The sequence below is a fragment of the Asterias rubens genome, chromosome 20, assembly GCF_902459465.1.
Source record: "Asterias rubens chromosome 20, eAstRub1.3, whole genome shotgun sequence".
NCBI lineage: Eukaryota > Metazoa > Echinodermata > Asteroidea > Forcipulatida > Asteriidae > Asterias > Asterias rubens.
In genome coordinates, this window is record NC_047081.1 from 4,570,285 (window position 1) to 4,583,707 (window position 13,423).

General features: G+C 37.0%; 1 protein-coding gene across 3 annotated transcripts in view; it reads right to left on the reverse strand.

The window, feature by feature from the left end:
- LOC117303696 (RUN and FYVE domain-containing protein 2-like) overlaps positions 1-13,073 on the reverse strand; it is a 48,802-nt gene extending 35,729 nt beyond the window's left edge. For 2 of the 3 annotated variants that reach the window (XM_033787966.1, XM_033787963.1), the window contains exons 1-3: positions 12,876-13,073; positions 1,532-1,714; positions 1,059-1,176 (exon numbers count right to left, since the gene is read on the reverse strand). In XM_033787966.1, the coding sequence (XP_033643857.1) occupies positions 1,059-1,176; positions 1,532-1,714; positions 12,876-13,062 (488 nt within the window). In that variant the 5' untranslated portion in view covers positions 13,063-13,073. Of the gene's footprint in view, positions 1-1,058; positions 1,177-1,531; positions 1,715-5,540; positions 6,773-12,875 lie in introns of those variants that run through there. The other variant, XM_033787964.1, reaches the window with a different exon arrangement.
- Positions 13,074-13,423: the final 350 nt, after the last annotated feature.

Here is a 13,423-nt window from a genome sequence, read left to right on the forward strand (position 1 = left end):
TTAAGTTTGCAACCGGTCTGTAGTTTTTGAATATCTCCTTGTCCAGGTTTGGTTTCTTGATGAGCGGCCTGATGTAGGAAACTTTGAGGCTATCGGGGAAACAACCGGAACTGAGAGATTTGTTTACAAGCTTAGTGATGTAGGGTACAAATATATTAATGTTTTGCTTTATCATGGATGTTGTTACTGGATCCAGTCACAGGATTTTGAAGGAGATTTCATAATAACCCTTTGAATTTCAGCAACAGTGGCAGGCTCAAACACAGATACAAATGTAGTCTACACTCTGGTTGAAGATGTGGCAATGTCTGCAGCACGTTGTAAGGGACTGATGAAAATGATGAGCGGATGTCTGAAATCTTGGTGACAAAGAATTTCTGGAACTCATTTGCTAAGTCCTGGTCATTGTAGGTGGATGGAAGGACAGGGGTTTTGGGTTTGAGCAACAACTTACCAATTATCTTGAAGAGCTTCTTTTGATCTCCTGAGGATTCTTGTACTTGAGATGAATAATGGATGATCTTTGCCTGGTTGATCAAATTCCTAACTACTTTACATTGGTTGCGATATTCTTGTCGTTGTATTGCCAATTTGCCATTTTTCCGCCACTTCCGCTCCAGTTGACGACAGATCTTTCTCGCTGTACGAATATCATCATTGAACCAAGAGACTTTAGTTCGGACCTTGACTGATCTCGTTTTCCAAGGTGCGTATTTATCCAAGATGTCACTGACTGTACTCTCATATTGGCTGACATAGGAATCCAAGCAGTCATGATCAACTTCTAGATTTGCTAAATGAGTGCCTATGTCGTGGAACATACTCTGCTCGTCTTCAGAAGTCTTCTCCAGAAGACGAGCAGAGTATACTGTTCTAAACGTCAAGACCAAACCAGCTCTGTTCAGAGCCAACACTCCCTCTAAAGAGATTTTACACAGGCTGGTACCCGCATGTCTACTATTCATATTTATATTTATAGTAACTCTTATTATCCACACCATGCAAAGCTTCAAACACCATTTAATGTAGAACAAGAAGACAATGCAAGTGAATCTTACTTGATGCCAGGCAGGTTACGGACACTGTCCGTGATGTCTTCTGCATCTGGAGTGGTCTTTTCAAGACTCTCAAGAGCACCCCAGAAGGACTTCTTCTTCTCTAAAAATGTCTTCTTAGCTGAAAGACCAAAATAAAGAAGACAACTTACATTATGCTGTTAAAAGCATCAGACACCTTTGGTAACTTTCAATGCTCAACAGTTTCAATCTCCTGCTTATTAATTTATCTGAACTTGTTCACCATTATTCCCCTACATGAGGATCATCTCAACAGTCATTGCTTTCAACTACAAGAGCTTCTTCAATGTTTTTATGGCCACAGATCATTTGTTTCTGCCGCACCATTTCTTTGGAGTAGTCTTCCAGTGCATATTCGCCAAGCTAGTAGAGAGAAACTTACACCCATTCCCAAGTTGTATCTCCCCTCATCTCATTAAACAAAATATACCTAAGTCTAGCTCCAAACCGCTTACATTTTAATCCATGGCTAAAGATGTGTTCCATGACAACAAAGAGCTGTTGTAGGGGTACATGCTCATCATCCAGCGTTCTGGACTCGGCTAATGCAGATTCTATCAGATTCTTGATGCACAGTTTAGCCACATTCACAAGGTTGCTTCTTTCAACCAGCATAGGGTTCTTAATCACGCTGTTTTCTGCATTGTGACAACATTAAAAGAAATAAGATCATTAATAACAACAAATTATTATGTATCACATTCACAATAACCAACTCAATGCGCTTTACATTAGTACCCTGGTCAACCGTCTCAATGCGCTTAACATTAGTACCCTGGTCACTGGGCCAATACGAGTCATCGACCGCCATCTTTGATGTATTAACAAGGGAAAAGCGCACCCGCCCAGCGTGTGAACGCGTACCTTGTTAATTCATCAAAGATGGCGGTCGATGACGCGTATTGCAATCCATCTATAAGAATTCTTTAATCTTTCTCAGCTCTCTGGAGAGTATACAGCCGGTGCTGCGAGTTACCGCGCTCCAAGCTAATCATTCACAAAAACACCTCTGCCCTCACAGGGACACAAGTGTCACGACCAGGATTCGAACCCACATCACGATGACTTAACCACCAGAACTTGAGACCGATGCTCGTATCCGCTCGGCCACGACAAAGTAGACAATTCTGATGCTTAAAACTCTGGTTACTAAATATCTAACAATCGCAAATGTACCACAATCCTTTATTAAGGTAAAACTATAATTTTATAGCTACATTGTAAATGCATTGTGCAATATATTTTTGGGGGTGTATTTACTTATTATTAACAACACACCAAAAATGAAACAGGTGCCACAGTTTAAAAATCATTGCATCTGTTAAAAATCCCAGATAAAATAAAGCAACTTTTTAAAACATCAGTCACACTACACATTGTAACATGATGGCACTGTCAGACTGTTTAATTCAATGCAGTTCATACCATGGTCTAACTGTAGAATGCCATCAAATGCATAAAACACTGCAAGAGCTAAAAGGGCAACTAAAAGTCTGTCATTATGCATTATTATAATCGTGTGATACAGTACATGCGCACTACTGTATTTCTACCTGTTGTATAAGTCATGTCAATGACAGCACATTATGTGTTAGAATATAATAACGATACAAGACATTTAATTTCATAGCAGGTGCCTACTATGCTATCGTTTTTACCGTTTACCAATAGGGTTCTAAACGGATTTAAAACACTCCAAAATAAAAAAGCAACATTCATCTGAGTCTGGTGATAAAAATGCTCACGGTGCAGTTTGTTAACTGTACCACAATATTTTGTTAAAAGTCATTGCAAAAGTTCCTTCTTTTTTTCTAGTCAGCTCTGATTTATAACCAAGAATGTAGTTTGGTGAGAAAGGCCTAATTATTTCATTTTTTACAGAATTTTGAAAAGTAAAAAAAAAACACCTAGAGGGATTTTAGGTTCAAAATGCAAAAAAAGGGTATTGGAAAGTTACATATCAGAATTAATTACCAGTATGTGCACCAAAACATAAAATAGGCCTACGTACTTGTAGCGAGTTCATACTAGACATTACATGTATATATGCAAAATGTACACACATAATTATGTACACTGCAGGCCTAGACCGAACCACGTACAAACTGTGCAACGATTTGTCCCTACTGGATGCAACAGGAAGGATGCTTTTACATCTCCTGCGTGCAGTCAATTAATCAATAGTTAACAATCAACATCAAAAGAGCATCCAGTGTTCAAGCTATTTGAACACAACCTCTGTTAGCTCAAGGGGACTTTCACTCCCATTATTATTATTTACTGTAATTACATTATTGCCAGAGAAAAATTGTAAAACAAATTCCTTTTTTAATGCATAAGGGAATAAGGTGCTTGTCTTGTTTTAAACACTCTGTTTAATACCGGTTGCAGTCTGGATGCGATAATTACCCGAGCCGGAAGGTAATTATCAAAATCCAGACTGCAACCGGTTTTAAAGAGAGTGTTTAATACCGTCCAAGCACATTTTTATTTCCATTCAAAAAAATTGTCAAAAAACATCAAAAATTTTTTGTCAAAAAGTTATATTGTTCAATGATTTCTTTTAACAAAACACCCCTCCAGCTATGAAATGGTAAGGCCCTCTGGTAAAAACTCCTTGTAAGGAGATTGGCGTGCGCGTCGCGCATATTGCTTGATGCGGCAGAGGTGTTCCAGCCGTTGCTCTCGACCAATAGGAATGAATAAACTGTCTTATAAGCACAGGTGCAAGCTCGCGTGTCACGCCCATGTTTAAACACTTTTTGCTGAGGTTATATCATCTGTTTAAACACCCCCAAGTGATGTCCTCTCAACCAATCAAAATGGAGAAACGTTCTGAAGTATTTATGAATAGATATTTGTGTATTGTTTTAAACGAGTTTCTACATATAATATAGAACAAATCGTCTTCTATATTACATTCCAAACCAGCAGTTAATACAAGTTTGCTCTCAACTGTCATTCCTCTGTGAAACTTTTGCATTGAGGATTCTACAAGAAATGAAGAAACTCAAGCTGTTGTCTCAACAAAGGGTAAACAACAACAACAACAACAACAATAAATGAAAACAGAAACATTTGAGAAGAAAAGAATTAATTTAAGCTAAGGGAAGTCAATAGACCTTTGTAACCAAACTGAGGCTGGATAAAACTATAGTCTGGTGCCATGTTTGCGCGTTGAATGTTAGCATTCATTACTGTTTTTGGAAACAGGGAACATGACCAAGATGGTGACAGCGTGATAAAGGACTATACATAAAAGCAGTGACATTGGGACATTGATGGAAGTCCAGTGAGACACCCATGGCAAGACAAAAACAATAGCACACCTGACCACAAAAGAAAGTCATTAAAGCTGATAATGATTCACACTAAACAAATTCAGTTCACTAATTGAATTCCAGATATTTTCAGCAAACTCAAAATGCATAAACAGTTAACACTATGCAAGTCCAATCATGAAGTAAATGTGTTCATCAATGAATGCATCAGACATGTCAGAAGGCAACACTCATGTGATGGAAGTAATGAATAATTCCATCCATCACTAATTTAATGCTAATGTGACAAGACTCTAGTTTGAGATATCTTATTCTTTCTACACAATGTACAGAGTAACAAAACATGTTAGGATTAAAACATGTAAAATACAGATTGTAGGCTATTCATGACATTACCAGTGCAATATTTTACATGACACATGTGGCGTCAAAATGTGCAACAATTCCATAAATTCCATAAACAACAATTCCATAAATTTGAAGTGACCATTGTAACAAATCAAAGAAATAATCAATGCTGCAATTTGAGATGTAATATAATCAAATGAATATTTTGGAATCAAATTTAAGGTAGTTTATGTAGGCTGTGTAGCCTATTATTGTCATAAAAGACATTTCACAAAATGAGTTCTGCATTAAATTCTGCCAGAAAATACAGTTTGCACACAGTGTTTTGTACAGACACATGAAATAACTACACTACGCATATTTTATGCAGTACACATAAATTTGGGGTATGGGTGGAATTTGGGGTATGGGTGGAAAAAACAATTCCAATAGCTAACCAGAGTTTTTCTGTATAAATGTAGACAATTAAAAACATTGCAAAAAAGATCATTAGGAACATGTCTTGGCAGGCAAGATACTTATCAGTCTTTCAAATTGAATGTTGTTGCATTTTTGAACATACATTTCAGAATATCCCTGCCACCTCATTGGGTCCCCCCCCCACCCCAGGCAATGTAAGCTCGCAATAAGATCTCATTGCGCAGTGTGCGCTTCTAACAACATTGAGCAAGGGAGCAGGGGGACAGGCGATCGGGGCGAGAAAGGGTATGCGTCTATTTGTCACATGGCCCAAGCATTTTGGCCAGGATGTTGGTGTGTTTAGGGCTAGCACGTGTGTAGATATTTTGTAAACTTTTAGTTTTATTTGCGCTTATTATTTTGCTAAATGAAATACCTTCGTCTTCCTCTGCGGGTGATTGTAACTTAGGTGTCGTTGGTGAGCTGGTTGTCATGTCAGCAAGCTCACGTAAACACAGCCATTCTCCATCCACAGAAACCCGAAAATTACACAAATAGATGGTTTCAGCCATTGCCCCGCCCTGCTGTTCACCATCACAAGATGAGGCATTCACATCCATGCTGGAAAGGTTTCCTTAATTTACTGTCAGTTTAGATGTGCACGACTCAATCAGTTTGATGTTGTGTTTTAGTGAACCAGCCCTTGCTTTAACTTGTGATAGTTCCAAAAATTAAATGCACCATTTGTACTCATGCAAACAAGTTTTTTTTTTGTATTTTAGATCAGATTATGTGCAATGTCATGAACAATGTACAGTGGACGATACTCATACACAACATCTCATATATCTTTAAAGGGAATATTGTGACTCCTTTTCTAAAGATCAATGTGAACTTCACTTCCTCTAGAACGACAAATTGAAGTTGAAGTGAAACTTCAATGAACGTACAGAAATAATAAAAATGGTGGGAACAGTTTGATAGAAATGATGCACTCCACACAGCAGTGCACAGAAATGTAATGTAACAAGTACGGTATTTCACCTTTTGGTGCTCTAAAACACAAGTTAAATGTAAATTAGGGTGGGTATTGGCTGTCAACAAAGGGACGAGAGGAATAATCCAAATGACCACGATACTCCCAAATTTGAAGACGCAGATGGATTATTTTACTTGCAAAGTGAAGAACTGTAGACACACTGAAGACAAACACTATAAGAATGACTACTAGGAGCATCCACAGCATTGAAGGTTAGGATTGATGCTCAGATGTCATGCAGAATAAACAGCTCTCAAACAATCAGGTGATGCAGCAAACCATCAATCCAATCATGTCACTGGCTAAACTACTGGACGTACATGAAACTTCCTATCCCAAGACAATCTCCTACATGTGCATCTAAGATGCATGCATCGCTGAGGATGCAGTGTCATTGCTACCCATCTGGAAAACTACATCCCACAGATCCACTGTCATCTCTATTTCAGAAAGCAGTCAGCTTGAGATGGCGCCTCAGAAGAACCAACTAGGAGGAAATTGGAAATGTGTGCTCCCTATTTGAGAGAAGCAGTGTATACGGCTGCCTGTCAGAACAGGGTACTGTGCAGCTAACTATCATTCCCCACAGCCAGCTTGGTGCTGCAACGACGACGGTCGGCAGAGAGAAAGAGCTGATCTTAATACATGGCGTGAGCTGAATATACTAAGTGTGCACTTTGATATTAAAGGGGGTATCTTTCTTAAAGGTGTGTATTGCAAATGTATTTCACCTACAACTGACAATAGTCTCTCAGATATTTTAAAGCATTCTTCCTGTGTACATCATGATTAAATACTGTGCATTGCTAGCAGACTTAATACTTTTTCAACTTTTGTGGGTTGGGGTTGTTACAAAGATGTATCCTCATCAAAAAAGGAAACATGACTTTGCAATAGCATCAAAACAAAATGTACATTGCTGAAAGCTTTCACAGTTTCGAGGGTGAAGGGATGTTTACAGTGGCATAACAAAAGTTCCTTTTGTGAATGTCAGAAAATGAAAGTTGATATTGAAACATCAGAAATTAAAACCTGTAAAAGGCATCAATTTACATTCATTTAAGGTGCTTGTAGTTTAATACAGTAGGCCCTGTATGAAACAACAGAATGTAAGCCTGTGAAAATTTCAGCTCAATTGGTCATCGGAGTTACGAGAAAATGATGGCAGAAAAAACACCCCTGTTGGACGAATTTGTGTGCTTTCAGATAGGAATAAAAGACTTCTAGCTATTATTTTAGTGCGAAATTACCTCTTTCTCAAAATCTATCCTACTTCAGAGGGAGCCGTTTCTCACAAAGTTTTATGCTATCAACAGCTCTCCAATGCTCGTTACCAAGTCAGTTTTTAAGTGAATATTTGTTTTGAGTAATTACCAAACATGTACCTTCCTTCTAAATGTCATATGTAGCAATGTATGATGGTGGTCTCCCTATATTGTCAATACTTTCATTTCATCAGAGTGACAAGCGTTTCATTTTGTCCTTTTCTTTATTAAAAATTAATTAATTTTTTGGATTCTCATTTAATGGATGAATCAAACTTCTAAAAAAAACTAAATGCACAGACACACTAAACTGTACATTATCATCAAACAAACTTGAATCTTTGATTCTGATTGGTCAATCCATAGCAACAAGAGTGATATGAACAGATCTGCAATATACTGCACAGCCCAAACATGTTAGCCAAACCCTGTTCTATAATGCGCTGTTCTAAATCCAAGTGTCACGCTATTTTGAGCTACGCGTAAGGTTTGCTTGAAAATGAATGTTTTCACTTGCATCCTCATGGAATAAAATAAAATAAAGCGCATCTCTGCATTCCATATATCCATTGAGTTGAGGCGCTAATGTGCTTGTACACAGGTTGTATTACACACTAGTTTTACGAAGGCGTGCCACTCATTTTACAGTATCAAAAAGGAAACTGCCTCTGATTCAATTTTTTAACAGTGTTTTTCAGTATTCTGAGACCCTAAACAAGACAAATAAAAGAAGATAATAGCTGATCAGCTGATCAACTGAAAGTTGCATTCATGAATAAACGTGTACACCTTTAAACTTATGATCACGTCAGACAACGAAGGGTTGAATAAATTCTACACATTGTGTGACTCCTACTGAAATTATTTATTCTCAATGGTTAATTTTAGTTGGAATCACGAGGGTTTGGAATCACCACTGTAATGCTTTAAAACTATGTACACTTCGTGTATGTATGATGTTAATCATGTTGGTGGAGGTTGTACCACAGATCTTTGATATGATAGTAACAGTAGATGTTTCCTCCCTTACGCTGCCTGCCCTATAGACACTGGATCACTATAGTAGCTCAAGGACACAAGTCATCCAAATTTAATGTGACTGCCCATCGGCAGCATTCAAAGGGAAAACCAATTACAGAGGAAACAATACCACTACCTGTCTTTATGTTTGTAATTCAGTATTTATGAAATGAACACGTGATTTGAACTTGAGCTCTTGCCTTGTCAGACAGGACTGTACCATTTGAAGAGACAGGGGTGGTTTATTGAGTAGTACTTTGAAGACTTCATATTGACCATATGTTTGAAACGAGGATACAGTGGACTCATTAACAGTGCCACTGTTAATGAGTCCACTGTGGGTTTGCATGGCATAGTTTAGAGGGACAGTGCATTCTGAAAATGTTAAAATGTGAATTCTGTAAAAAAAAAAATTCTCAGAAAAAAACACAGGTCTTGTTTTCTTTTAAAACATGTTGAATAACTCTTGCCGACTTGTAGGGAATAAATTACAATATCAATTTGTATTTAAAACAATCCTACGTATGTTTACATGTAAAATAGTCTTTAAATAATCAAGCTTGAAATATAAATGATCACAGTGATACAAGCTTCACTTTCAACCATGTTTCGCATTTGAATCGAAAGTACATGTACACACTAGGCCTATAGAATGTCACAAGACGCCATATTTACTGGCAAATGGCACATTGCATTTTGGCTTGTATTGAGGCATTACAACAAGTGCTCCAATCACATGGCACAAAGAAAATTTAAATCTCCAAATCACATTCAGGTTTTTTTTACACTACATGTACATGTTCATATATTTATAATATAGATTTTTAAATATTGAATGAAATCATACATGTAATCAACACTATTTAAAAAAAAAAGTAATGCCTCAAATGAACCAAATTCATTAATATTTTTACTCCTCATTTTTATTTTTATAAATATTACTTTTAATTTTCCGTAACATTCTTACATTACATAATTTTAATATCATAATTTTGTTATGTGATTTTATGTTTACTTTTTAATATGTTAATTTTTTTTAAAGGGCCCAAATGGAAACCACTTTTTTGTTGACCGATTTTGCTAACCCTGGGTAAATAAAGGGAAAAAAAATATGTAAGATTTTTTATTTTAGACCAAAGGTCTTCAACATCAGTATTTTTCAATGGCTTTGTCTAGTTTAGACCACCATGGAGTTGTTTTAGCTCCATGCTTATAGACAAACAACTTTGTATCAATCAGGGGTGGTATTTATGATCTTGGCCAGCTGGGTTTTTCTTTTTCTTTTTCATTTGTTGATTATTACATTTGTTTTCAAACACAAACTGAAATTTTATTTTCAATTATTTCTTTTGATAGGGCCTGAACCACAATTTTGAAGATAATAAAATCATAAATTTAAACTTTTAAAACTATTCTGAGTGGCCCACTACCATAACTTGGCACAACATGTACCTTTAAATATGTTGTAAAAATGGTACGTAGATGGTTATTAATATGGTTAAGTAATGTATCTTTAAAGTTTAGCTCCAAAACAGTAGAGGAAAACCTGCACCGATGAACTCATTTCCAGTCCCGAGATAATCAATAGCTACATCTTTGATTAACAGCGCCCTCATGCACTTTTGAATTCTTCATAACCCAACATTGCGCCTATATAAGATCCCACGAAACAAACAAGTTCAAATGAAAGAACTTGCAGCCATAAGTAAAACATGTGCAAGTGGGTTGGATCTTTGGCGCAGTGAGAAAATAGAGGTCAAAGGTCAAACTTTACCAATGCATTTTCGCACCTTTGTAACCTCACGCCCCAACGTAACAAAAATGAACAACAACCAGGTGTAGAAACAGTTTTTGTATAATCAAACAATTTATTTTGTTTTCTTCTAAGAATTGCCATTCTACAATGTTCTGCCTATTAGTCTAGAAATTATAGAAATGGCACATCATTCACTTTTCTAATTGTTGTTTGTACCTGCGCCAACAAGACTCCACCAATGTTTTCTTGAATTTGGTTATTAAGTAAGTGTTGCTAAACAGATTGGGATCATGTTGGCGCACAAATATAATGAAGGTCAAAGGTCATACATAACTACATATTTTGGTAATATTTTGGGTGCTTTTGCGTTGTCAAGAAATAAACATGCAATATGATACCATTAAATTGTCTGCATTTTATGATCATACGGTTTTCAGCAACTTAAACTGTATAATAAAAAATTTAAAAACATTTATAAAGCGCCTTTAGCATCGGCATCACTCCGCTGTCGGTAACTGTTGGTAAGTAACTGTTGCCAAGGTCAAATGTCACCAAGAGTAACAGTGTTGGTTTAATATTTTCTGCTCAGAAACAACTTTTCAAATGAACAAGGGCCCCTTTTTAAATGGGGACAGCCAAATGCGCCTAGATACATACGTGTACATTACATAGTAGTATGAAGCTTTCAAATTATCAATCATGAGTACGATGGGGGGGGGGGGGTCTGAAAATGGAAATTAAGATTTTTTAGTGTTTTCAGCAGCCTGTAGAGAGAAAATGGGATGGGCTACCATTGTTTTGAGGCCATACTTGATTTATTTGGGTGACAGTTACCCCGTACCAATTTACACCTCTGAATCTTTATAAACGCATTACATACCACAAAATATTCATTGTCACAAATCGTGTTCAATGAAAAGGGGGTAGCCACGCCCATTTTAGGGGACCCAAATTTTGAAAGGACTTGCAGTTTGGATTTGTTTTGATGCATTTTATGTCATGTTCAGAAATGAATGATTTTCAGCCAAATCTGAGAGGTGACCTGCACCCCATTGGTTGATTTGAAATGGAATGAACCTCTTTCAGTGAACGCAATTTACGACAATGAATTTTGGCTAGTTTAATTCTTTACACTGTTTTTATAAGTCTCTGAGAAAAACTCATTGGTTTGAAGCTGCTTATTTATAATCTGCTTACTCTAGTAATCTATCTCTCACTCATTGACAGATTGACTGTATATTTAAATGTCGTGCACTTTTGCAATAGGCGCTCTAAAATGTCTTGACTTTGCGATATGAACCTTCCTCCCGAAGGCGAAGCCGGCGATCAAGTATTGTCAGCAAACGGAATTTGGTCCAACACATACAAATTCGACGGCTAGTCACCAGATTTGCCCCATTTCAACCACTTTCAAAAATCATGACACAAATTCTAACTAAGGACAGGAGCTTGATCCTTCGGCTTCGCTGCGGGAGGAGGTTTATGTTGTCGCAACTACACTTTGTATTGTTAATTGGATCTAGAATTATTAGAACTAGATCCAATTCCAATAGCCTCCTCTTACAGGAAAAATTGTGAAAAATCAAACTGTGAAAAGATCTGGCAACAGATGAAGAATACAATCAAGCTCACTCACATGAAAATCAGTAAGATCATGACTTTTAAAACAAAAATAAAGTCCAACAAGGGAAAGTCCAGCATATCCATTAAACTGGCATCTTTTCATTAACAAAGAACAACAAAAAGGATAATAAATCCCCTTTTTTAATAAAAAGTGGTGGCGAAGCAAATGTTTGTATTGTACTTGTAGAAAGCCGTTTGGAAAAGTTTCCGTATGGCGCAACCACTTTTTCATTCGATATGAAATAATATAGTATTTAATTTACCTCAATGAGATATCCCTTTTTGTAAAAATGAGTGAAAAAGTGGTGGTGCCATACATACGGAAAGTTATCCAGCCAATTATTATTATTATTGTTATTTATTCGGCCAAGATTTCAACAAACAGTACAAGATACAATATTACCATACTAAAGAAATATAACGTATAACAAACAATGAATGTAAACTTATGTCATGACACCTAAAAGAATTGTAAACCAATGATTGAATGAGACAGAGCAATGGCAATCAAGCAAGACAATTATAAAAACAGACAGGACAAGCCCATTCTAAGATGGCCAGGATTAATAAAAGTGAACCTAACCACTGTGACTCGAAAGCCTATCAATCCAATCTTGAAATAGGAACAGAATCTTTAACAAACATTTAAAAACAGCAATTGCTTGGTGATCTAAAACCAATTTGATTTTTTACTGCTGTCATACTTCAAGTAGGCCTATTATTATACTTGATTGAAATTCACTTGTCTTGCTTAAGTTCTTGAGTGCTGACGCCATGGCAACGGCAAAGAAGAAAGAAAAAAAAAGGGAAAAGTTTCCGTATGGCGCCACCACTTTTTCATTCGATATGAAATAATATAGTATTTAATTTACCTCAATGAGATATCCCTTTCTGTAAATATGAGTGAAAAAGTGGTGGCGCCATACGGAAAGTTATCCAAAAAAAGAGTTGACTGCATCATGCATGGTCGGGCATGCTGAGACGTCCACCACAAAAAAAACCCCAATATATTACGTCATTTTTGTAAATAAATAAACATGATAAATGAAATTGTAAATCAGTACCCACCTGCTCTTCTGCCCGTCTTTTTGACATCTCCCTGACCACTTCCACCACGATCAAATATACCACGCCGTGCTGGAGAATTTTTAGAATCCTTTGCACCTTTGCGTTTACCCGTAAAGACGATACCATCTTTATCTGCAGCAGAATTTGGTGAAGGTATTCCTGCTCGCAGTGCTGTGGGAGCCGCCATCTTGAATCTTTGTTTTCAAGTCAGTGGACAAACACAGGGTGGCGCTGTTGCACGTTGGTTGGATAACCAAACGGGTCCCAGGGTGTCACCTGTCGGCTCATGTGTGGTTATCATCAAGTTCAAATGTGGCAAAACTAAAACATCACATGGTATAATCTCCTTTCGTTTCTCGTGTACACTGATAACTATTTTGGGTAAGGCACCTGTCTCCCAACCATAGAAAAAGACCCCGTCGGGCGCCCGCCCCATCCCCTCAATTTTAAATCTGGAGAGGTGTTTCATTTACCCGCAGTGAGTTTTTACACTCTCTGACGCCAGATTTTCTCGGCAAATAACAATTACTTTTTGTTGATGTATGTGC